General features: G+C 45.0%; 1 protein-coding gene and 1 long non-coding RNA gene across 6 annotated transcripts in view; one reads left to right on the top strand and one right to left on the bottom strand.

Moving 5' to 3' along the window:
* PIK3R6 (phosphoinositide-3-kinase regulatory subunit 6) overlaps window positions 1–25,506 on the top strand; it is a 53,800-nt gene that overhangs the window by 15,494 nt on the left and 12,800 nt on the right. For 2 of the 5 annotated variants that reach the window (XM_069953457.1, XM_069953458.1), the window contains exons 2-4: window positions 23,017–23,148; window positions 24,485–24,571; window positions 25,240–25,331. In XM_069953457.1, coding sequence (XP_069809558.1) covers window positions 23,136–23,148; window positions 24,485–24,571; window positions 25,240–25,331 — 192 coding nt within the window. In that variant the 5' untranslated portion in view covers window positions 23,017–23,135. Of the gene's footprint in view, window positions 1–8; window positions 178–2,386; window positions 2,478–9,489; window positions 9,511–23,016; window positions 23,149–24,484; window positions 24,572–25,239; window positions 25,332–25,506 lie in introns of those variants that run through there. The other 3 variants (XM_069953456.1, XM_069953459.1, XM_069953460.1) reach the window with 3 other exon arrangements.
* The window catches only part of LOC138772790 (uncharacterized), a 51,276-nt gene that overhangs the window by 10,347 nt on the left and 15,423 nt on the right, over window positions 1–25,506 (bottom strand). The gene's annotated exons all lie outside the window — the stretch shown is intronic.

Below are 25,506 nucleotides of genomic sequence, written 5' to 3' on the forward strand. Positions count from 1 at the left end.
GTAGTATACTTCCTCAGTGCGCCTCAGCCTCCTGCCGGTGCGTGGATACACTTCTATAATCCTGCACTCCTTGTACGTCTCCACATTCCAGAGAGTTTTTGGCAAAGAAGTTTTTTCATAGTTTCGAAAAGTTCCAGGCCGGGCTCAGAATGCACAGGACGTGTCGGACAGCAGCAGGTGAGAGATATAAATGTCTAATCATATGAGGCGAGTGCTGAGGTTTCACATAGGGATGCAGTTTGGCTTTCTATGCATAGAAAAAAGATGTAATATGATGCAAAGAGGTTTCTTTTTAGGCTGTATAACTACATAGATGTAGCAGAGAGGAGCTTTATTAAAGCTTCTACGAATAAGGGAGCGACAAAGAGTAATTTGACCAATTCAGCTCTGCTACATCATTAGGTAAAATTTAAAAAAAAACATCCATAAAAAGCTGCGTGGTGTAGACAAAACATCGGTCAATGTAACTTTATTAGCTGATGAAATCATTTTATTGTGAGAGCAGCTCGAGGAATCTGCTTTTCTCCTGGTAAATCCTGACACCTATGGAAAGAAGTGACACTTCCCTGCCTGACTGTACACAGTGCAGGACACCTCTCCAAGATGTGCAGCGTAGGGTATACAGTCCCTTACATTATAAACATATACAACAACCAGCCACAATAAGAAGGTCGTAGTGTCTGGTGGTCATGGGGTCTGTCAGGGGATGGGCTATATTAGGGAATAATTACTGAAAATACTTTGAGCAGGGACAAATTGTTATGTGTAGACAATGGGGTCAGAGCATCTCCAGGATGGAGGGGTGTTCCTGGTATGTAGTGGTTAGCACCTACTAAGTGTTCCAAGGATGGACAACTGGTGACAGTGATGGTAGCCCATGGTTCAGTGATGTGCGTGGGGTGGAGGCTTTCATGTCAGAAAACCTGCTGGAGAGGGAAGTTCTTTGCTGGACCTGCTTCTAGTGCACTAAGGGACCTCATTTGCACTGCGTTTTAACAAACGTACGGCGCCATTAGAATCTGGGGGGGGGGAGGGCGCTTATCAGGTCATATAAAAATATTTATTTACAGACTGAAGTGATACATTCACTTTAAGGGTACAAACCCACTTGACGTATTTGCTGCGTGAATCAGTCTTAAAAATAAGCAGGCAAAACGCAGGTTGGCTTTATACAATTGTTCTGCGTTAAAATACGCAATTGCGTATTTTTGAAGCGTGAAGCTTGTTGTTAGCAAAGCATCAGTTGTTAACAACCTGTGCGAAAAACGCATGTAGCTTCACGCTTCAAAAATATGCGTTTTGCCTGCTTATTTTTAAGACTGATTCACGCAGCAAATACGTCAAGTGGGTTTGTACCCTAAGGTCACGTTCACACAACTTAAAAAAAACACTAAACAGCCGTTGTTGCAAATGCAGCTATTTTCAGCTTTAAAGGCTTATTTATTATGGTGCTATGACAACACATCCTGGCATCAGTATTCTTAGGGGACTGAAATAGAAGGATGGATAGATAGATAGATAGATAGATAGATAGATAGATAGATAGATAGATAGATGGATAGATAGATGGATAGATAGATAGATAGATGAAAATTGGAGGTACACCAAGAACTTGATGGGGAATTTCTCTTGACTGCACAGTGGATGGGATATACAGTATTGTACAATATTTGCCCATGAAAGGCAAGTGTATTGCAATGCAAGCCTATGGGACTGTGCGCCTTTCTCCCCGCTCTGTGTCTATGTGAACTCCATAGACTCCCGTTATAAAGCCATCTTGGTCATGCGACAGAAAATAAAACAAAAACAATAATTTTCCCTTTCATTATTGTGTCTTCTGTAGATCCCACATACATTTAGAGCAGTGTAATAGCTGGATTTCTGATGGCCGACCCTGACCACATCTCCTGTATATACTGTCAAACCTCTCCAAAGCCCTTTTCTAGGATGAATATTATGTATGTATTTATGTATGGATGTGACCCCTACTTTGATAGGATCACCCCCACCGGTTTCATAGTAGAATATTCCGAGACTGTCACCAATGTATACAATCAATCTCTTCTTCATCTAATCTTCCATTTCCGTATTTCTGAAATGTTCTCACCTTCATTTAATGCGACTTATTCTATAGAGTTATTGTGACTCACATTACGCCGGCCGCCTTACTCTTGCTTTGATACACATCTTCCAGGTCTATTAATATAATGAAGCCTGAGATGGCGGTTTTCACAGGTATAAATAAAATACACAAACTTCATGACTACGATGGAATCCTAGATGGTAAATACTGCGGAAATAGGAAGGCGTGAGATTTCTGGGTGGCGTATACACAGTCATTCTCTAAACCCTGGGTGTTATGACACAGAGGGTGCGACATTATACAGAGTCCAGGAGAATGAGATTTATTCCATACTGCTTGTAACTTTCCTATTGAGGTCGATGGGAGTACAGATTCTGCTTCATGGTAAAACTAGGTAACAATATGGCTATAGATTTCTCTCAATGTGTAAAATTGCTGCTTTTCTTGCTGGTAACAAGTTAGGAAATGGTTAATAATACGTGTCCGCATCTGTTTACCAAGGGCTGTGACCTTTCTGCTGTCAGTGATAACACTGGGTTACTATTATTTTTACTGGCAGCTAACAATGTATGGTTCCTTGCATTGTACAGAGAGGAGACGGGCACATATTATACACTCACCGGCCACTTTATTAGGTACACCATGCTAGTAACGGGTTGGACCCCCTTTTGCCTTCAGAACTGCCTCAATTCTTGGTGGCATAGATACAACAAGGTGCTGGAAGCTTCCTCAGAGGTTTTGGTCCATATTGACATGATGGCATCACACAGTTGCCGCAGATTTGTCGGCTGCACATCCATGATGCCAATCTCCCGTTCCACCACATCCCAAAGATGCTCTATTGGATTGAGATCTGGTGACTGTGGAGGCCATTTGAGTACAGTGAACTCATTGTCATGTTCAAGCAGAAATCGAGACTCATCAGACCAGGCAACGTTTTTCCAATCGTCTACTGTCCAATTTCGATGAGCTTGTGCAAATTGTAGCCTTAGTTTCCTGTTCTTAGCTGAGCGGAGTGTCACCCGGTGTGGTCTTCTGCTGCTGTAGCCCATCTGCCTCAAAGTTGGCCGTACTGTGCGTTCAGAGATGCTCTTCTGCCTACCTTGGTTGTAACGGTTGGCTATTTGAGTCACTGTTGCCTTTCTATCAGCTCGAACCAGTCTGCCCATTCTCCTCTGACCTCTGGCATCAACAAGGCATTTCCGCCCACAGAACTGCCGCTCACTGGATGTTTTTTTCTTTTTCGGACCATTCTCTGTAAACCCTTGAGATGGTTGTGCATGAAAATCCCAGTAGATCAGCAGCTTCTGAAATACTCAGACCAGCCCTTCTGGCACCAACAACCATGCCACGTTCAAAGGCACTCAAATCACCTTTCTTCCCCATACTAAATGCACTGAGTTGCCGCCATGTGATTGGCTGATTAGAAATTAAGTGGTAACGTGCAGTTGGACAGGTGTACCTAATAAAGTGGCCGGTGAGTGTGTGTGTGTGTGTGTATATATATAATATTATTTATATATATATAATAAATCAATCACACCTATATGACACCTTGTACTGCATTGTTGTTAATATTTGTGGGATCACATTGTTGTCTTATCTCTCGAATCATAGCTGAGATACCATGACATAATTCAGACCAGACACACGTCCACAATATACGGCCCATGCATGGACTGGAGCTAACGTCAGGAGCTCCAACACGTCATAATGATGACAAGGGCTCCGAGGTCCGGTCCGCTGTATACTGGCCGTGCAAGGACTGTACATTGGCCGCCCTTTGACATTATTCTGGGACCCAAGATCACAAGATAATATGGAAGCTATCTGACTAGATTTTAAGAGCTTTGCTTAGGACTTGCACTTGTGTCAGTACAGAAGTGCGCAGATTTAAACAGTTTTGGAGCTCCCTGCACTATTATGAATCATGAGGTCGGGAGCTCAGAGGTCCGGTCCATGCATGGACAGTATTTCGTGTGAATGGCCTTCTATGGTACAATCACAAATGGATGACCCCCCCCCCCCCATATGACATCTTAGGGTACGTTCATCTTAGGAAAATTCCAAGCAAAACCCCCGCCACGCACTCCGCTCGGAATCAATTCAATACATTGAGACACTGAGGCAGACGGGATGCCAAGCGGAGTCCATGGCGGGGGGGTTTCACTCAGAATTTCTACCTGTTTTACTCAGTGTGAACGGGCCCCAATAGGGCAAATGGAAAAGAAGTGTCAAAATGAGAGGAGCACTTTAAAGAAAAGGTATTACTCTAGTACTGGACACAGATCTGCTTAAGTTACTGGTGTCAAACTCACAGCCCTCTAGCTTCTGCAAAACTACAACTCCCTTCATGCCCGGCCAGCTAAAGCTTTCACTTTGACTATCCAGGCATGATGGGAATGTAGTTCTGCAACAGCAACTGGGCCGCGAGTTTGGCACCAGTGACCTAACAGGAATCTGTCAGCTGTGTATCAGGTTCAAAACTGCTGACATTGCTAGACAACTGTTAGGTCTAGCAGACACCTGGTACCATCTATATATCTGTCTGTGCTTCCATGACATAGATCATTGCTTTTATTCTATAGTAAGAAGAGTCAAAGAGGCTTTCCCGAGCTCCTGAAGTGCAGCAAGCTGTAAGGGTCCTATTCCACGGGCCGAGGAGGGCCCGATCAACGATGTAAACGAGCGCCGATCGCCGCTCGTTTACTGGGCCTATTCCACGGCCCGATGATCATTGAGCGAGGGCTGCAGGGACATCGTTATCGATGTCCTTGCAGCCCCATACATTACCTGTCCAGGCTTCTTCTCCGCGCTGTCTTCATCCCCAGGTCCTGCGCGCTCTATCTTCAGAATTGCCGGTCAGCTGACAGGCCACACTCAGCCAATCACAGGCTGCGGCGGTCCCGGCCTGTCATTGGCTGAGCGCTCCGTCAGCTGACCGGCCATTCTGAAGATAGAGCGTGCGGGACCCGGGGATGAAGAAAGCGCGGAGAAGAAGCCTGGACAGGTAATGTATGCTGCTGCTGCTTGTCAAATCGTTGGTCGCCCGCCGCGCACCGCTGTTCAACCGTAGCGATGCGCAGTGGGGGCACGATGATTTTAGGTCTGGCCCTAAATGAACGATCAGCCGATGACACGATCATCGGCTGATCGTTCTCTCTACTTCACCGAACGATAATCGGCCCAAATGGGGCCCGGACGATTATCGTTAGTGTGGAATAGGGCCCTAACACCTCCTCCCCATCCCATCCCTGACCCCGCTCAGACTCAGCTTCCAGCTGTCAATCAAGCAGCAAGGTGAGAGAGGAGACAATCCAGCCTGCAGCTATTCAGGAACTTGGAAAAGCCTTTGGGCCCTATTCCACAGGAACGATAATCGGCCGAATCGGGCCCTTTGACTTCTTGTACTGGAGAACTAAAGCATTTCTCTACATCCTGGAAGCACAGACAGATATATAAAAGGTCCTATGTGCCACTTTTAAGCGAATATACCATCAGATACATTGCTTTAAGTTTTTTTATATGAATAGACCAGTGCTAACGCAGGGATGCTGGTGCCATGGTCCCTTTTTTGAACCTCAGCCCGGTTCCCGCCCATGGCGCTGGACTGTCCCTGGGCACTGGCCCAGCCTGAAGGACTGGAGGGGGGCCCACCTGTCCCCAAGTATGACGAGGTTTCATCACATTGGGGGCGGAATAGACTGGCACCTTGAGCGCGAACCAGGCTGTGGTTCAAAAAAACTTAAGTGCTCACTTGCTTCTCATTCCCTGCTTACTGTCGGTGTTATTACATGCATGAGGATGCCCAGACGAGGTGCCGGCAGAGGTGCTGCCACCTCTTCTATTACCCGGAGTGATGGCCAGCAGACCCTCTCTATCGTTGTCATTCTTTTTAAACATGTTCAAAGACAATGATCAGCAGACATCATTCATGCCGGGTGATCTTTACCTTTGAACATGAACTATTACACCAATTATGCCAGTAATCGGCCAAATACAGCCGATAATCACTTGGAGTAATAAGGCCTTTACTACTTATTTATTGCACCACTGATTTTGACAACGGTGTCAAGGATCATTTAATACCCAATAGTGTATTACTGTACAATACATGTAGTACGTGTGATCCGAGCAGCTCAATATTTTCCTTTTCTCTGATCTCAGCGTTGAGCAAAGCAAAATACTAGAACAAGGTATAACCATAGGTATGACCGTGCGTGGTGTGCTCTGCTATTAGACAACCACCATATCTGTCATTGCAGCAGCCAAAACACTGGACATTGCATCAATGCTTTCCAACTATTTGCAATTTGTTTTCCATCTGTGTCTAGTGTTGTGTGACTGCGTGTTATGACCTACGTAGGAAGCATCTCGTAGAAATAGAGGATCCTGTACTTTAATCTGCAGAAAAGCCATTTTCATAAAGGATAAAACCAGTGTGTGGGATGGAGGGTGGTCGGGAGACGTCAAGAAGACTTGTTTAATGTCAACAACTTCCGGGAATTCTTTAAAGGAATTTCTTACAGCGAGAATTGTAATTTCTTACATTGAGTAGAAACTTCCTTCCAAGGAGTTCCGAGGCCACAAACCAAGAGGCTGCCTCATATGCTTACAAACTATGATTATGATGAATACAATCTGGATTACTGCAGCCGTTTAGACGAATTTAACCTGCTGATATGTCCCTATTGCACAGGAGATGCCAAGGAAAAAGCTATGTCTCTTACCTACCTCCTCGGCGCCATTCCGGTGCACTTAGTCTTTTGCTCCAGGGTCCGGTGAAACCATTGGGAGCAAGGGGGCACCTTTTAGAAGCACTGCCCCACCCCCATGGCGTTGATCCCCCCCGGCCCACCCCGTTCTAATCAAAACACATGAAGCAGGATGGCCAGGGGGATTGTTGCTTGTAAAGCGTAATGCCCACTGCCCCCCCCAAATGCTACCAACGGTCTCACCGGACTGTGGAGCACACAACGAACCGCACCGGAACGGCGCAGAGGAGGAAGGTAAGAGACATGCCTCGTTCCTCAGGATCTCCTGTGCAATAGGGACATATCAGCAGGTTAGATTCGTCTAACCTGCTGACGGTTTCCCTTTAATCCTATGATGCTAATTTTATATAAAAAAAAACAAAAGATATAGAAGCAAATTTATCAATGCTTTTAGCAAAATGAAAAAAGGAAAAACTAGTATAAAAATGTCACAAAGTTCGCACGCAATCTAAATTTTTGCAACACGGAACTGTCACAAGTTTTTGTACAAATAAGCAATTGCTCAAGAAGTTGTGATAACTTTTTTGCCACAACCTACACAAAAACCATTGATAAATTCCCCCCATAATGCTTAGGTGGCTGAGATTGAGCTAGAGGACTGTGTCAGATGTGCAACCGCATGCAGCATGTGCTCTTGTACAGTAATATGCAATGAGCCATGCATTATGAATGACATATAGACGTTTTAATCCTTAGATTTGCTATGTATGGTTTGGGAAAGTAAGGCCAATTACTGGAGAGTGCAAGAGGATCAATTTTCAAAGGTCCTTTATTAAGACAGCGTTTTTTGGGAGACCTCGGATAGAGGGCCTTTGGAACAGATCTTTGTGTATTACTGTAGTGATTGTCATTACCTTCCCATCTCTTTACTGCATGATGCTAAGGGAGCTGCAGCTATTGGGGGCTCCCTACCGAGGGGATAGACTTGGTTGCCAAAAATTTACTTCAGTGAAATAGTAGATAATCCAAAAGCCACCAGGCTACGCCTGCTGGACAATGCCGCATGTTAGGGGCCCCTTATAAACCATGTCAGATCATAGGCCACAGGAGGCCTAATTCACCTGCTAAGTGCAGAAACCCCATATATAATATAGCTACTAACAGGCCCGGAAACATTTTACAGCGCAGCAAAAAAAGACGGCCGTGCCTTAAATAATTGAAGGGAAAATGCTGATTTATGATCGACGAGGGTCAAAGGCAACTTCTTGCGCTTAACGATTTGGAGAAACCAAGCCGATACATTAACGTGGTGTGGCCGTAGACATGCTGAACGACCCTTCAGTAAAGTCCTGACTGGTGTTAAAGGGGTTATCCAGCTCTACAAAAACATGACCCCTTTCTTCCAAAAACAGCACGACTCCAGTTTGGGTGCAGGTTCTAAAATGGTCAGATTACACGGAACGATTATTGTTCAAATTTTCACAGCTCATGTAAACACAGCGAACGATCAAGCGACGAACGATAAATCGTTCATCGTGATCTTTCAACAGATTCTCAAATAATCGTTGGTCGTTCACTGAAAATTCGCAGATCGCTTTGTGTAAACAGTCTTTCAATGATTCACCCGTGTGGGATGGGCTCAAGCGATCCTAAAACGATCACAATAACGATTTTTTCTCAAACAAAATATCTTTCCGTCTAGGTGCTAATTGTTATAAAAAAAAAAAAAAAAAAACTTTTTAAAATTGTTAAACGATCAATTGGGCAAATTATCGCTCCGTGTACATGGACCATAACTCAGTTCTATTGAACTGAATCGAACTTAAAAGGGGTACTCGGGGCTGCGGGGCTTTTTTGCGTATGGCCGGGGAGGAGGTGGATGAGGGCAATGACGTCTCCTAACCTCCCCATTTCCAGCGCCGTTAGGGGACGTCATTGCCCTCATCCACCTCCTCCCCGGCCATACGCAAAAAAGCCCCCCAGCCCGGAGCACCCCTTTAATTTCAAACCACACCTGAACTGGAGACAAGAGCGGTGCTGTCTCTGGCAGAAAGTGGCCATGTTTTTCTAATGCTGGATAACCCCTTTAATAAGTCTGTTTATTGTATCAATGCAGCCCTGACTGAAGCTCAATCAAACAAACAATACCACTTCCACCTATCACTATTCACTGTGTGAATGTGTCCCCAGATGATGGAATGAAGCGGTCAGGCAATACAACCACCTACACCTGCCTCTGAATGCTCTGGCCCGGAGCCCCGGCTCACCTCTGCCAGGATAGTGATGACTCCAGTTAACACTATACATTATTCCTGAATATTTCATGCGTGCACCACTTTCCTCATGTATCGATCTTCGGAAAAACCCTTAAATATTCCATTAGATGATAACTTTTATCTCTGCATGAGAGGAGATCACAGAACGAGAGGCTGGTGAAAGAGTTAAATATTATTAGATAATCTGTCAGTGTGCACCCCCACTCCTTTACATCACGGCCCCTATAGGCACAGCTTGAGATGCTCCCTGTGAAGACAATCCCTCTTATTAAGGTTTTGAGAAGTCCTTTATGCGGCGTGTGAGTGTAGACAGGCCGCTTATTATATAGTGACTCAGCCGCAGCCCAGATGCACAGCTCTGCCTTGGCTCAGCGTCTTTGGGCTCATTGTGAAGAGGAGCTCATGACCGGGAAGATCTGGAATCTCGAGGGTTCAGGTAGGAGGCAGCAACATCTACAAATATCACTTATAGCACCTGCAAACTTTTCCTTCCAGGTCCGTGACACCCACTCTCCCTCACACCTAGCTGAAGTTCTCTATATCATATTTCCCCACTTACTAGACAACTTCTCTCAGTTCTCTTTTCTGGTCCTACTGGTTTTGTTGTCTGAGGAGGCTCTTCCTTCTGGTTTCAGGTTAGCACGTTGTAGCTGTACTTTCTACGCTATGTCTTATTATATTGGCAGCACACAGTTTGAAGCACTTTGAATCTCTCACGTGACTTCTGCTGCTTTATATGAATGCAGAATTTAAAGGGGTACTCCACTCAAACATAACTTTTGATATATTGCTGTCCATGGTGAGACTAACAATTCCTTCTATACTTGTTATTATCTATTCAGTCTCCTTCCCCCAGTTGTCAGCTGCTGCTTTCTGCTTAAAAAATCTGTGTGTGAGCTTTACTCTTTATCTCCCCCTCCTTTCTAAGACAGCTGATGTAAACAAGTCCCTGGCAGGCTTTATCTGCAACCTTGTAGTTTCTTTGAAATGCTGGAAGGGTTAACAAAAGGTCAAGTTGTTCACTGAACAAACAAGCTACAATGTTGCAGATAAAGCCTGCCAGGAACTTGTTTATATCAGCTTTCTCAGAAGGGGGGGGAGACAGAGAGAAAGGCTTACATACAGATTTGTATGTCTTGAGTAGAAAGCAGCAGCTGGGAACTAGGGGAAGGAGACAGAATAAATAATAACAAGTATGGAAGGAATTGTTAGTCTGACCATGGGCAGCAACATATGAAAACCAGAATTACTTACGGTAATGATGTTTCCGTAAGCCCATGACAGCACCCCTGGAGAGGACCTCCCACCGCAGGACAGGAAACCTGTGAAGATAAAAGTCTAACACACCTCTCCACACCTCAGTTCTTATAAAAGTACTCCAGCGGAGAAGAAGCAAAACATTAATTAATTAGCAATAAACAAGGGGGGGTATACCAGAGGGGTGCTGTCATGGGCTTACGGAAACATCATTACCGTAAGTAATTCTGGTTTTACCCAGTCGCCCTATGACAGCACCCCTGGAGGATTAAACTAGAAACTAAGCTAGGGAGGGATCACTGTGGATAAAACCTTCCTGCCAAAGGAAAGATCGGACAGAGGATTCAGCTGAAGTCTATAGTGGCGTAGGAAGGTATGTGGTGAAGACCAGGTTGCTGCCCTACAAATCTGGTCCAGAGAAGCATCTGCCTTTTCTGCCCATGATGCTGCCATGGCTCTAGTGGAGTGAGCTGAAAAATAGGGTGGGGGATCCCTGTTTTGTGATGTGTAAGCAAGTGTTATGGCTTGTTTAATCCAGCGGCTAATAGTAGGTTTTGAGGCTAACTTCCCTTTGTTAACACCAGAAAACTGAATCAGTAAATTCTCTGAACGTCTAAAATCTTTTGTAACCTCAAGGTATCTAGACAGACATCTTCTAACATCTAGATTATGGAAAATTTTTTCCCTTTCATTAGATGGATTGCTACAGAAGGTAGGGAGAATGATTTCTTGACTTCTGTGGAACTCAGATACGACCTTAGGGAGAAAATATGGCAGGGTCCTCATAACTACTCTGTCTTCTAGGATCTGTGTATGAGGAGGAAAAGCTGACATGGCCTGGATCTCCCCTACTCTTCTAGCTGTAGTGATAGCTAAGAGAAAGGTGAGTTTCAGGGAAAGAATATTTATAGGTAAGGTGTCAAGAGGCTCAAATGGCTGCCTAGTGAGTGCGTCTAAGACTAAATTGAGATCCCAGGGCGGAATCGTGATTCTGGATGGAGGGTGTAGCCTCATAGCTCCCGTAATAAACCTTTTAACTAAGAGGTTTTCTGCAATTTTGGCATTTAAAAAGGTACTGAGAGCTGAGATCTGTACTTTAAGAGTACTAGGTTTCAAACCTTTATCTAGACCTGCCTGCAGAAAATTCAGTATTAAGGGTATATTAGGATCCCCCAAAGGATCTTGTCTCCCTTGCGAAAACCTCAGAAAGACCCTCCAGGTCCTTAAGTAGATGGAGGAGGTAATATCCTTTCTAGAAGCAAGCATAGTGTTAATCACAGTATCTGACAGACCCCTACCTCTCAGGATTAGCCTCTCAGCATCCATGCCGTCAAGTGTAAGTGAGGCGAGATCGGGTGTACTATGGGACCTTGAGTCAGCAAGTTGTGAACTTCTGGAAGTATCCATGGCTGGTCTATTGAGAGTGTTCTCAGTAACGTGAACCATGGACGTCTGGGCCAAAAGGGAGCTATCAGGATCATCCTGGCTTTGTCCTGGCCTATCTTCTTTAGGACTCTGGGAATTAGACTGAGAGGGGGAAATGCATAGCCCAACTCCTTGCTCCAGTCCTGCGCCAATGCGTCCAGCGCTGTTGGAGCATCTCTTGGGTTTAGGGAGCAGAATCTTCTCAGCTTCCTGTTGTCCCTTGAGGCAAACCAGTCCATTGTAGGAGAACCGAACCGTTTTGTTATTTTGAGAAAAATGTCCTGGTTCAGTGACCACTCCGCTTGGCTGATCCTGGTCCTGCTGAGGAAATCTGCCTGAGTGTTGAGCTCCCCTTTCAGATGTACTGCTGATAGGGATAGAAGGCTGTGTTCTGCAAGCTGAAAAATTGCGTATGACAGTTGAAGCAGGGATTGAGAGCGGGTGCCCCCCTGCTTGTTGATATACGCGACTGTCGTGGTGTTGTCTGAGTATATCTGCACATTTTTTGAGGATGCTAGTTGTGAGAATCCCTCTAAGGCCTGAAGAACTGCGTAAAGTTCTTTGTAGTTTGAAGTCTGATTGATCAGATGAGGAGGCCACCTCCCCTGTAAAAAGGTCTGACTGGTATGGGCCCCCCAGCCCCAGGGACTGGCATCTGTTGTTATTCTGATTATCTGAGATGGATTCCAAGTTATCCCTTTTTTTAGATTCTCTGGATCTAGCCACCACTGCAGGCTTAGCCTTGCCACAGAGCTCAGTACGAACCTCTGGTCTAGAGTTGCTTGGGTTCCATTCCAATTTCCTAGGGTGTCCATCTGTAGAGGTCTTGACCTTATCTGGGCCCAGCGAACCGACTGGATGCATGAAGTGAACAGTCCTAGGAGTGACATTGCTTCCCTTATTGTAGGCTCGTGGTTGAGAAATAAGTCCATCGTTCTCTGTCTGATTGTCTCCTGTTTTGGGGAGGGAAGCAGAGAAATTTGTAGGGAAGAGTCTAGTAGTGTTCCAAGAAACACACATTGTCTTGAAGGTGAGAAATTTGATTTTTTCCAGTTTATGTTCCACCCTAACATTTGTATTATCTGAGATACTATCTCTAGATGTTGCTGAAGCAAAGGAGTTGTATTCGCTACTATGAGAAAGTCGTCTAGATAAGGGATGAAAATTATGTTTCGTTTCCTTATATAGGAGGCCATGTCCGCTATAATCTTTGTAAACGCCCTGGGTGCTTGTGAGACCCCGAATGGCAGCGCCCTGTACTGTAGGTGAGTCCACCTGTCTTTCAGCCAGACTGCCACCCGAAGATACTTCTGGTGTGACAAATGTATGGGCACATGGTAATATGCATCTTCTAGATCTATAGATGCCATCACACAGTCTGGGGAGAGAAGATTTATCGTTGACTTTAGGGTCTCCATTCGGAATTTTTTGTATTGCAGGAACTTGTTTAGGCCTTTGAGGTTTATTATCACCCTGAAGGAGCCGTTTGGCTTTTTTACTAAAAATAGAGGTGAATAGTACCCTTTCTGCTGTTCTTGTAGAGGGACTGGTACTAGGACGTTTTTCTGAATTAGGGACATAACTTCTGTTTCTATGACTAGCTGTTTCTTTCCGTCTGATAATTTCCTGGTGGGGAGAAATCTGTCTCTGGGAAAACTTCTGAATTCCAGAAGAAGACCCGAAGAAATTGAGTTGAGAACCCAAGGACTGGGAGAGATGGCTCCCCAAGCATGGGAAAAAAGAGACAGACGACCCCCCACCGGGAGACCGTCATTGCTGGGAAGGCTTTGGCTTGTCGTCTCTGGAATTAAAGATAAAACCTCTACCCTTCCCTGGGACTCTAAATTTTTTGTTTCCCGGGGAGTCACGAAAGGGCCTCTTAAATTGTTTCCTCTGTTTAAAGGACTCCTGCTGTTTAGGTTGGGACGGGAACCCTTTCTTTTTATCCGCAGCTTTCTCTAATAGTGAGTCTAAAAAGGGCCCAAACAGAAGCTTGCCATTACAAGGAATCCCACACAACTTAGCCTTGGCGGTCATATCTCCCTTCCAGGATTTTACCCATAATGCCCTTCTCGCAGAGTTGGAGAGTGCAGCCGCTTTGGCTGCCATCCTGATGGAATCTGCTGAGGCGTCAGAAAGAAAATCTGCCGCTTTGGCTAATACTGGTATATCCGCTAGGAGTTTCTCACCGGATGGTTCACTAGATAACTGGGACTTTAGCTTAGCAATCCAAACCCTTAGTGACCTAGCTACACAAGTGGAGGCTACACTTGTCCTGATAACCCCTGTGGCTGCCTCCCATGTACGTTTGTTATAATAATCGGATTTTCTGTCCATTGGGTCGGACAAAGTAGCTATGTCCTCGAATGGGAGAGAGTTTTTCTTTGCAATTTTTGCTACTGGGGCATCTATCACCGGGGCTTTGTCCCAGGCACTAGTCTCCTCCTCTTCAAACGGATATTTCCTTTTGAAGTACCTAGGGATAAAGAATTTTCTGTCCGGGTTATCCCACTCTTTATCAATCAGAGCCTTTACATATTTGTGTAGAGAAAATGTACGGGGTTTCTTGGGGGTTAAGCCCTCATACATAGTATCTTCCACAGATAACTGGATCTTTTTATCTTCAATGTTAATTGAAGCTCTGATAGCCTTAATTAGCTGGTCAGTGTCATCTGTAGGAAATAGATTTCTACTGGATGGTCCACTGTCTTGATCCTCATCAGATGAATGTATGCATTCTATTTCTCCCCCTCCTCTAGACTCCTGCCCCCCACCGGAGGTTCTGATATGATTTCTTCCTCCATAATCACCGGGGTTACAGGTACGCTAAGGTCTGTAGAGGAAGTATTTGCCAGTACTCCTAGCCCCCTCAGGGAAGCCTGAACCTCGTCTCTCACAATTTGTTTAAGGGTGTCAGCTAGGGAGGATGACTCCTGAGAGACTAATCTATCAATGCATATCTGACATATGGACCTGGCATAGTCATCAGGTACCGGGGTTCTACATTCTGCACATTCCTTATGGTGTTGTTTGGCAGCAGATTTTTTAGGCGGTTTATCGGACACCTGAAAAACATTAGCATAAACTATTTCAATTCAGAAAAGATAGAAAACTCTCACCAAATTGTCCCCTCTGGTTTGCACGGTACCGGACTTTTAGGTGGTTTGTCAGGCTTCTCAGGTCTCTGATGTTTTTCAGATTTGTCGGATCTATCAGACCTCGAGGAGCGATCATGGCGTCCCTTATCCTTCCTGCCCGATGATTCAGACATGCTGAGGCCGGAAGTATAGCTCACCAGACAGGTGTGGCTGGCTGGTAGAGTCCTCCACTCCTGGACGCGCTGGAGTTATGGACCGGAGGTGAGCGCGTCCCCAGGCCTTATAAACCACCCGGGCCACCGAGCTCCACAGCGTCGGATGCGGCGGCCCCGGCGTCTGACGTCATTTCCCCCGCGACACTGCTTCCAAGCAGCGTCTGACGTCAACGCGAACGCGCGCATGCCCGTGACACGCACGTGGAACGCACGCCTTGAGCGCACACCACGTGCAGGCCCCGGACGTACGCCAGCCGGAGAGACAGGCACGGCCCGCTCTGCCCTAGCCCCCGGATCCAGCAGCAGCACGGCTCCGGTAGCTATTGGGGAGGCACTTGCTCCGTCCGGAGCTCTTTCCAGACTTGAGGCTGCTGTCCTAGGACAGGCTTCTGCCTCCAGGAAAACCCCTTCTGTTAGCCAACGCCAGCGGGGGACCTGCAGCCGGCGTGGTAGAGGTTAGATCTTCGTCCCAGGAAGGGACTCTTCAGAGGCCTCCTATCCGCCGGACAGGAAACCTGAACTGAGGTGTGGAGAGGTGTGTTAGACTTTTATCTTCACAGGTTTCCTGTCCTGCGGTGGGAGGTCCTCTCCAGGGGTGCTGTCATAGGGCGACTGGGTAAAAGTTATGTTTGAGTGGAATACCCCTTTAAGAGAGTCAAGCTTCATTATATAAAGCTGATAGATAGATTTATGATATAGCAGAATGTTATTATAGTCCAGAGTAAATCCTGCAGGACCTCATACAGAATGATTAACAGCTTTCCTTGTGTTATTCCGTGTATAGAGAAGCTGAAACAGTCACTGTGTGTGGTGGGTGAGGTGATCAGGACTCTTTCCTAGAATTCCTATCAGGATTTACTATACTTTTAACCTGGAAATCCTTCTCCACATCATATAACCCTAACTATCCTTGAGCTCAGCTTCTCTTCTATAATATAATAAGTAATTCCATGTCCGCACATCCATAATAATCTCTTCTATAATATCCCCTTGTAAAAGCCGTATAAGGGCTTATATCTTTGTAGGACAAATTGTACTTTGTTATGACAGCAAGAAGTGAGACAAGGATTGGGGTGCTAATGGTGAGCACTTCTCCTGGTTAATATTCGCAACTGGTTGCTACCATGACCAAAACTTCAAAAATTGTCAAAAATGTTTTAGGTGACACAAAAGTCCCCTAGGGATGTAATATAAGTAACCATTTGACTGCCTACACAGATCGATGCAGTATACATGTATCGGCACTCTACTAGTACAAAGTGTCTGTGTCAGGCAGTAATAGTAGAGTTTACATGGAGGCACCAAGACCTTCATAAGGCCTGCGGCTGCCAAGGTCACGGATCAGCATCCCTTGATTGCACTGACTGACAGGATGGAGACCTGTGATACTACCTACTAAATGCCACAATAGTTATTGATAGCTGCATTTAGGGGGTTAAGTGACTGACATCAGTGTGATCGCTGATGTTGGTCACAGACAGTAAGTGTCAGTTGCTTGCAGCAGTGGGCACCCTATGTTTTTGAAGGGAGCCCACTTCCTACATCCCAAGGGCACGCCTGCCCTATATATACATAGTTTTATCAGCCTTTAGTCAAGGAACCAATCAACAAAGTATGCCCCATGTTGTACTATCAGCAATAATTTGTAGGAAAATCCAGCAATAAGTGCTGAGTTTCCCTGCAGCACCCCCACAGGGGAAATAAAGAATAACAGTGACCAGTCACACTATAGACTCTTAACACTCTATTAGCCCAGAGTTCCCCAGTATTCTTTTGTTAATGTGGACAAAACGTTGGTGAATGTCCCTGTTTGCTTAGTGTGCACTGATAGAGTAGCTGTTTGTTCTCCAGAGCTTCTCATTCTTCTGTAAATAACCATTGGCCACCACTTTGGGGGCTATAGTGTTTGGTCATACGGTCACTAAGTGCACATACCAATATTTCATTGCACTTCCTTCTCTATCCTCGTAGTATCTCTGCCAATCCAATGATACACTGATCCACCCATAGTAACGGCCTGTATACATTAACACACAGAAGCACTGAGGCGTGAGAGTCTCTGAGAGTCAATAATGCAAATGTCTCCTCTCTGGAGTTTGTCTCTTTAGCTGAGAGGTCATATTAGAATTTTTTACATAATATAAAAAAGTGCAACAAAAAATAAGAATTAAAAAAAAAAAAAATTAAAATAAAAAAAAAAATATATTATATATATATATATATATATATATATATATATATATATATATATATAGAGCTTTTTTTTTTTTTTTTTTTTTTTTTTACTGGAAATAGGTTTTAACCACAGAGATGTTTTTGATATGCGCCGACCCACACTGTCTAGGACCGTAGGCGAATACTTAATATACTCTACAGATTACGACAAAGGGAAGTGGAGACCAACAGCATCTGTAGTGAATGAAATGGTGATGTTTGTTCACATGTCCTGATACAGAATATGTAACATTTTACCCCGCAAACTTGAAGACCATTTGGGTTGAAACGTCGCAATTTGCATACCAGGACATGTGAATCACTACAGATGCTCTTGGTCTCCGCTTCTCTTCAAGACTTTTCCTCTCCTGCATTGAGATAGCAGGTGTCTCACCGGAATTCCACCATCTGTAAGCTTTTAGTCACTGTCAAGAGCCCCTGGTCCTGTTGTATGTTTTGTTTTGTTTTTTGCTGCTGCTATGACATGTCAGAAGCTTTCAAAGAGACAGGTACTAAAATTCAGCTGACATTCAGGGAAAGATAAGATAAATCTTTCAGACAGCCAGAAGGTAGAGCATACAAGGAGGGCAGCTCACAAAGACTGTAGATAGGAGGAAGAGCACACAAAAGGTAGTTTGCAGGAGGGAATCACTGTCACGGCGGCGTCCCGTGTTCCGGGCCGCCGCCTCGACCTCCTCCCGCCCCATGCAGCCGCTGGGGTCCTTGTGCAGGGACCCGGCGCTGCTGCTAGTTCGGCCCCTGGGGGCGCCTCACCTCTCCTCCGCTACTGTCTCTGTCTGTGCCGGCCGGCGCGCGCGTCCCCGCCTCCTAGGGCGCGCGCGCGCCGGCTGTCTCGGATTTAAAGGGGCAGTGAGCTCCTAATTGGTCCACATGTCAATCACTCCCCTATATAGTTCCAGCCCTGCCCCACTACAGGTGTTGGAGCCTCTACATGCTTCCCATAGCGTTTGGCCCAGCCCCCTGTTGTTCCTGATTCCTATCCGCTACCTGGTCCCTAGTCCTTGTTCCTGGTTCCTGCTCCCCTGTCACTCCATTGCTCCTGTGTTCAGCCGGTCACCTGCGGTTACGCCTACAGACCTCTGCCAGCACTATCTCCTGCCTACTGCTCCTGCCACGCCTCGCCTGCCGTCACTAGCAACCAAGTCAGGGGTAGCGACCTGGGGGTCGCCTGCCGCAGCAAGTCCATCCCGCCTTGCGGCAGGCTCTGGTGAATACCAGCGGCCCCTTAGACTCCGCTCCCTGGTGAGGTTAGTGCCATCGCTGGTGACGGTGGATCCACTACAGTGGATCCACTACTCCAGGCGTTACAATCACATGAGCTGTATACATTGTAGAGAGAAAAAAACGCTAATATAGCAAACTGTAGAGGCTGCAATTTTTTCTGGAATTCTAAAAATGGAATTGAAAGGATTGTTCAAAATTTGGTCCACATTTACATAGTCTCTCATCTATCTCAGCTTAGTCTCATGATAGTCTCAATATAGTTACCAACATGGGAAATAATGCTCAATTGTGCAGGTGTTTGTTTTTTTTTTTACTTTTTCTGGTTGCAGTTATTTTTAGCTAGCAGCGGTTGAGTTTCCTCCCACTTGTTGCAAACCTTGTGACCGACCTTACAGAGACTAATCTATCCGCCGCTTTTCTTGTGCAGCTGATAAGGAAACTTCAATTTCTTCAACCAAAGATTGACGGTTTTCAGACTTGTATATATCATTGAGTTACACAGAACACGAGAGGCCACTGTGGCTGCGGCCAAGTTGTGAAACTCCATACTGTAATAAGTTTCATATGGAACGTTTAGTATCGTGATGGTCTGCAGGGTCGACAGACTGCAAAATGGACTTAACGCATGACGTTTGACTGCCTGTCTATAAATGTTACAGGATACCTGGGGTCAAGTTCATGTTACAGGGTTGGGAAAGGATGTTTTGCAGCTTCACAGGAAGTTCTGCAACATAAAAAGCTTTGCTGCCATTAAACTCTTTAGTTGCTGAACTACCTAACAATATGCAAAACATTCCTATACATTCTCAGAAAAAACATGTTCATTAAATCACAATCGAGTGTTTTAAGTAAGTTAAAGGCTATTCTAAGTTAAAATATCTTAGCCCTGTATCCAGAGGATAGAGGAACGTATTAGACCCCAGAGCTCATCTGAGGCTTCCCCGCAATCTCCAGAATATGGACCCGTGGCGTATATGCATGACTTGCTGCTCGGGGCCCAACATTTTTCTATGGGAGCTGGAGATGGTAGCCAAGTGGTATACTCTTCTACCTTCTGCAGTTACATAGACAATGCAATCAGAAACGAGTACAGTGCTTGGCTTCCTTCTGCAGTTATGGACCACGGTCACACATTGTATCTTTGCAATAAAAAACCTGGAAAAACAACCACTGTTTATTAACAGTGTGAAATTACATTAGGGTGTATATACTACGGCCGGGGTTCTGTGCGGCCGCATAAAATAATTGACAGGACAGGTCTAATTTGTGTGGCCACAATTCAGTGAACAGTGGCCATAAAAGATAGCCTGTGCTCAGTGTAAAGTACGCCTCCTGACCCCCGCCAATAAACACTGTGGTCTACGCCTAATTGGAGTGGGGGCACACCTGAATGTGCCCGCATTCCAGTTCAAATAAAATAATGTTCACCCGGCCGATACTACAGTATCGGACGGGTGATTTTGTGAGACAGTGGCCGGTGTTTGACACTGCAAACAATGGCTGTGTGAACATGGCCATAGACAGTAAATACAGCAATAAGTACAGCTCTTGGCTATCTTCTGCAGCTACATAGACAATAAATACAGCAATGAGTACAATACGGCTCTGTCATTACAGTGCCGCGGAGATTCATTTTCCCCACTCCATTACAGGCAAAATTATAAATGTGTAAATGTGGTCTTAGTTAAAACAGGGATACGACACGTACCCCTAATGTGTATTAAAAAGTTTATTCTGTCAGAATACAATAAGTAATGTAATAGATAAACCTATATTTTAAAAACATACTCTGGACTCAACACTTATGTAAAGTTATGCACATGAGCAGGGAAAATTCATGCCAAGATTCATGGTGATCCAAACAACTCCGATTTCAGAATAAAATATACTGCGTAACCATAAAAAACGCAATTTGCTAATTTAGGCCATGTTCAGACCTTGTAAGAGACCGGCCATTCTGTGACCCGGCCGTGATTAGTACGGAACTTACGTTGTGCTGAAGGCTGAGGGAATCCCGGCCAAAGTGTATACACATAGTATACGCTCCGGCCGGGATCTCTCGCGGTGCCGCAAGAAACTGACATTCATTGAATAGCGGACACAGAAAACCCTGTTAGTTCACACAATGGAGCATGCGGCTCCGGCTGTACTCTCCGTTGCGTACAGTGGGAAGTTCTAATGCAGGTGCACACTTCAGTACCGGCCGGGATGATCTTTTCTAAGACTGGCTGTTCCACGACCCAGCTGGGTCACAGAATGGCCGGTCTCTTATTGCTTTAGACTATGTTCAGACACTGTATCGGCCGCAGAACACATAAAACAGCAGCCGCCGTTGGACACTGAATACAACGGCCGCTGTTTTACAGCATGTAAACATAGCCTAAGTGCAGATGTACAAACACACACATATATCCATCAGTTTCAGAGACTTGTTTTTTTTGTGGAAGGGGGGGCTGCTGCGGTGATTCTACAAGTAAAGGAAGTGCAGGTCAACATAAATGGCACAACTCTTACGTTAATCCTCTATTACATCACACGTTATGTAACATAGTACTCTTTACTACCCCCTATACTTCCCTTTTCTAAGTTTCCAGGTCCCTAATCTCAGCAATAGTTACCTAAAAAATCTTTTATCCTAAAACAAACGAACATAGAACTAAAATTCACAATATAAAAAGAGCAAGCATCATTAACGTAATTTCACGTTTCCTGTGCAACACAAACCCAGCGCAGCTTCTCTAGCACCCAGTTCCTTTACGAACCAGCTTTTATATGCATTTGTATATTTTTAGATGAAAAACAGGAACCTGAAGCACTTACCAAGTTAGCTTAAGTTGATGATTTGTTTTTCAGCAGAAAAAAAAAAAATTCTCCTCCTCACGCCTTTGATCAAAAGTTTTTTTTTGTTGGCACAATGTTAGAGACGATATTTGCTTTCCGCCAACCTAGTATTGTTTGCGACGGTTTCCTATGTCAGAACCTTTGGCTCAACTATTGAATAAGGTACAGGAAAGCTGTCACTCTCTTAGTGTACACGACTATAAAGCTCAGAGTTCTTTAACAGGAAGGCTACAGTTCTGATTTTATGTGGAGCACAAGTCTCCATATACCCCTTGGGTCTCTTCAATGAGAAACTGGATTATTATTGTATCTATTGCCAACCACCACTACGCTCCATACAATGGAAGGGCTAAGAACCCTGAAATACCTGCCTAAGAATGGGTGATTCTTCCTTTTGGCGTCTAGCTAAGGGCCCTATTACACGGAACAATAATCGGCCCTATCCGGCCGATTATCGCCCCGTGTGATAAACACAACGATCAGCCGATGACAACGATCATCGGCTGATCGTTGATATAAGTATATATTTGTCAATGTAATAGCGGTGCATGGCCGGCGGCTGACGATTTCCAAACTGTTTACATTACCTATCCATGCTGCAGGGCTCCTCTTGTTCGGTGCTTCTCCCAGGGTCCCGCGCGCTGCAGCTTCAGAGCAGCCAGTCTGAGCTGACAGGCCGCTCAGCCAATCACAGGCCGGGACCGCCGCGGCCAGTGATTGGCTGAGCGGCCTGTTAGCTGAGACAGGCCGCTCTGAAGCTGCAGCGCGCGGGACCCGGAGAGAAGCAGAACGTAAGAAGAGCCCTGCAGCCTGGATAGGTAATGTATACAGTTCAAGCAAGGGCTGTGTGGACATCGGTAACGATGTCCACGCAGCCCTTGTTAAACAATTATCGGGCTGTGTAATAAGCAGATCTAGCAGATCGGCACTCGTTTAAAGTTATTATCGGGCCCCCATTGGCCCGTGTAATAGTACCCTAACATAGGTGTCTTTGTTTGCCTAGATTTTATATGGAGTTAGGTTTTAACACCGGCATCAATCGCAAGACTGAACGTGAAAATATCATCTTAAGTTCACAAATGCTGCTTCCTTTTGGAGGCTCTGTGGTATCCTCCCTAAAGATATGACTTATCGGTAGCGGATACTGAGGTTACGTTCTATACCCTGTGTAGACACAAAAACGAAACCTATTGTCTTATTGTGATATAGGGCTTCAATGACAATAACATAACTATTCATGACCTGAAGGTATTTGGAATTTTTTTTTCTGCCATACTTCACCAGGGTCACGTAAGATGAAGTGATAAACGATTGTTTGTTGTTAACCTGATATTGTTCACCATATTACACAGAACGATAGTCATTACTTATAATCGTTTACTCCATCTGATCCCAGCAAATGAAGGAACTATGTGAATGGATGCAGAATTACAGCGAACGATTAACAATGATTTTGGTGTCAGCACCAAAGGAACGATTTTTCGTAGGTTGTTTTATTGCTCCCTGCATTTGCCTGAAATGATAATCGTTTAACTTGAAGAATATAACGATATGCTGGTATAAGTAACTTTGTCATCTTGATTTTTCTATTCTATGGAAATCTGGTGTATTACAGTACATTAAACACTGATGGTCTTATGTTTTTAGGGTCTGATTGAAAACTAACGTACACACAGTGGTACTGAACCTCAGGGACAAGAGACGTGAATGACCTTGTGGAGCACTGACCATTCACTAACAACCACTGGCCAATAAATGCCTTCTCTATGGACCTCTCAGGTAATATTCAATGTTACTTACTGCAGGGAGGGAAGTGGGTTATAACTACCAACCTAAGGCTGGGGTTACACAGCACCTTTGGATGTGACGCAGGACCGTGCTGCATCACAGCTATTATACATGAATGGCCTCGAGCTGCCACCAGAAATCCTCCCTGCATGGAGTTTTGGCAATGGTCAGGTCTTGGTCACTTGTAGGCCGAAGTTGCTCTGTAGCCCTAACCTAACGTATGTGCACTACAATGACAGAGTTTTACCACTGGTATCAGTGATAAGAAAGTTCTTCTAGCACTCATTCCCTTATGAACCCTAGCTAGACCTCAAACATAGTAAATAACCATGTAATCCAACAGTAGGAAAACACCACAAAGGGTCACTGTACCCTGTGGCTCAAGATCAGTAATATATAATAAAGGATAAAAAAGCTGATTGCCAAAAAAATCTTCCATGTTGTATTATTAGCCTGTTAGAAATATTTCATCCTTAGGGTATGTTCACACTGAGGAATAGGCGAGGAATTGAAGAGGAAAGTCTTGTTCTTGAAATTTCCTCTTTCCAGCTTTCTATTTCCAGCTTTGGTGGAATAGGCGAGAAATTTGAGCAGAAAGTAGAAATTTAAAGCCCCAATGACTTCTATGGGATTTTTCTAGCGGAATCCGCCCAAAAAATTGACATGTCAATTCTTTGGGTGGAAAGTGGATCCGCGGCAGAACATTCTGGGGGACAATTATTCACCCCTTCTCCCTGGCGTACGCCTCCCGGCCTGCCTGATGGGCAGGCTGGCGGAGCTAGAGGGGGGGGTGGGGGGTGGAGTGACGAGATAGGAAAGAGACGTGGCCTCCTCCCATGCCTCATTCATCATGTAGATTTCGTACGTCAGGCGCAGATTCAGGCGCCCAGCCGGCCAGTTGCACTAAGAGATGTGCGCCTCTCAGTGAATCCTGCCGGGGAAAAGGGGACGGGGCCTAATATAAGACCGCCATACTTGTACGCCGGTCTTCATAAATCCCCCCCTCTGTGTGTAAATTCCACTAAGTGAACTAGTGAGCGGAAATCCTATTGAACACAATTGGACATTGCTCTGTACATATTGTACAGGTGAAATTTCAAGCGGAACACGGGTAAAATTTAGCATGGATTCCGCTTATTCCTCACTCAGAACATACCCTTATATGATGGAAATTGTGGTTTTGCAACAGCTGTAGGGCCAAAGGTTCCCCATCCCACAAGGGTATAAAGGCTCAGGGACTATGATACCACTATACTGCAGAGAAACATATATAACATTTATATTGATAAGATTGTTGCTAACAAAATTTTCCAAACTGTCATTTCAGCGACCGAGGCCGATATGGTTTACCAAAAGGTTAAAGCAATTCTTCGAGGTCTGGACATTCAACATCCAACACAGCAGTCTGATCCAGGTAAACTAAGGAAATAAAATGGAATGTAAAACCATGGGCAATAAGCCAACTAAAGATAAATTGGCAAAAAAAACCAACAACAACAAATGCTGTTCCTCAGCTGGTCACATCTGCTGCGGTAAAATTTATTGCTATCAGCTGCACATCTCCCTTTGTAAAAAGGAGATGTGCGGCCGATAGCAAAGGGAAACTGACAGCACGGATATGCATATATCTGTGCTGTCAGTTTCCGGATCACAAAGGCAGTGTATAAATACCTTGTACGTTGCTGTGTGATCTGGCATCCCGATCTAGAGAGCAGGATGGGAGAACTGGATGCCAGAAATGCATATCTGTGCTGTCAGTTTCCATAACCGTACGAACAATTAAAAGATCGTATCAAGGTACTCGTAAGCATCCTTGCACAGCCTGGGCCACCTTGACAGTGATATGCAAGACCAGCAATCTTCTAGCACAACAAAGTTCCACCTATAACCAGGGCTGTGGAGTCGGTAAGTTGTAGCTCTGACTCCAACTCCACAGCCCTGCCTATAACTCTACAAGGATGACTCAGGGCTGGTTGGTGGAGCACATGAAATGAGGGGTCAGGGAAAAACATGTACCGGAGTAAAAAGGTCAATAAAAATGAGAGAAACCTGAAGTCACTCTCTTATTCTCTTCTATGACAGGAATGCTGAGATGGACTTTGCACAAAAGCCTGGACCGCAACCCAAACAGCGGAAATATTATGGTTGGAGTTCTCATTAAAGAGCTGGAGAAGGTAGGAGGATTTGATAGCCAGAAGCACCTGCACTATAGTATAGACAGGACAGGCTGTAACATGACGGCTTAGTACAGTATGTGGCCTGTCAGGGTTTTATGCATCTGCTGAATGAGGATGTGATGACTGGTTTCAGTAATGATGCAGGAACTGAAATTCAGCTGCGGTTTGTGTT

The sequence above is a fragment of the Dendropsophus ebraccatus genome, chromosome 14, assembly GCF_027789765.1.
Source record: "Dendropsophus ebraccatus isolate aDenEbr1 chromosome 14, aDenEbr1.pat, whole genome shotgun sequence".
NCBI lineage: Eukaryota > Metazoa > Chordata > Amphibia > Anura > Hylidae > Dendropsophus > Dendropsophus ebraccatus.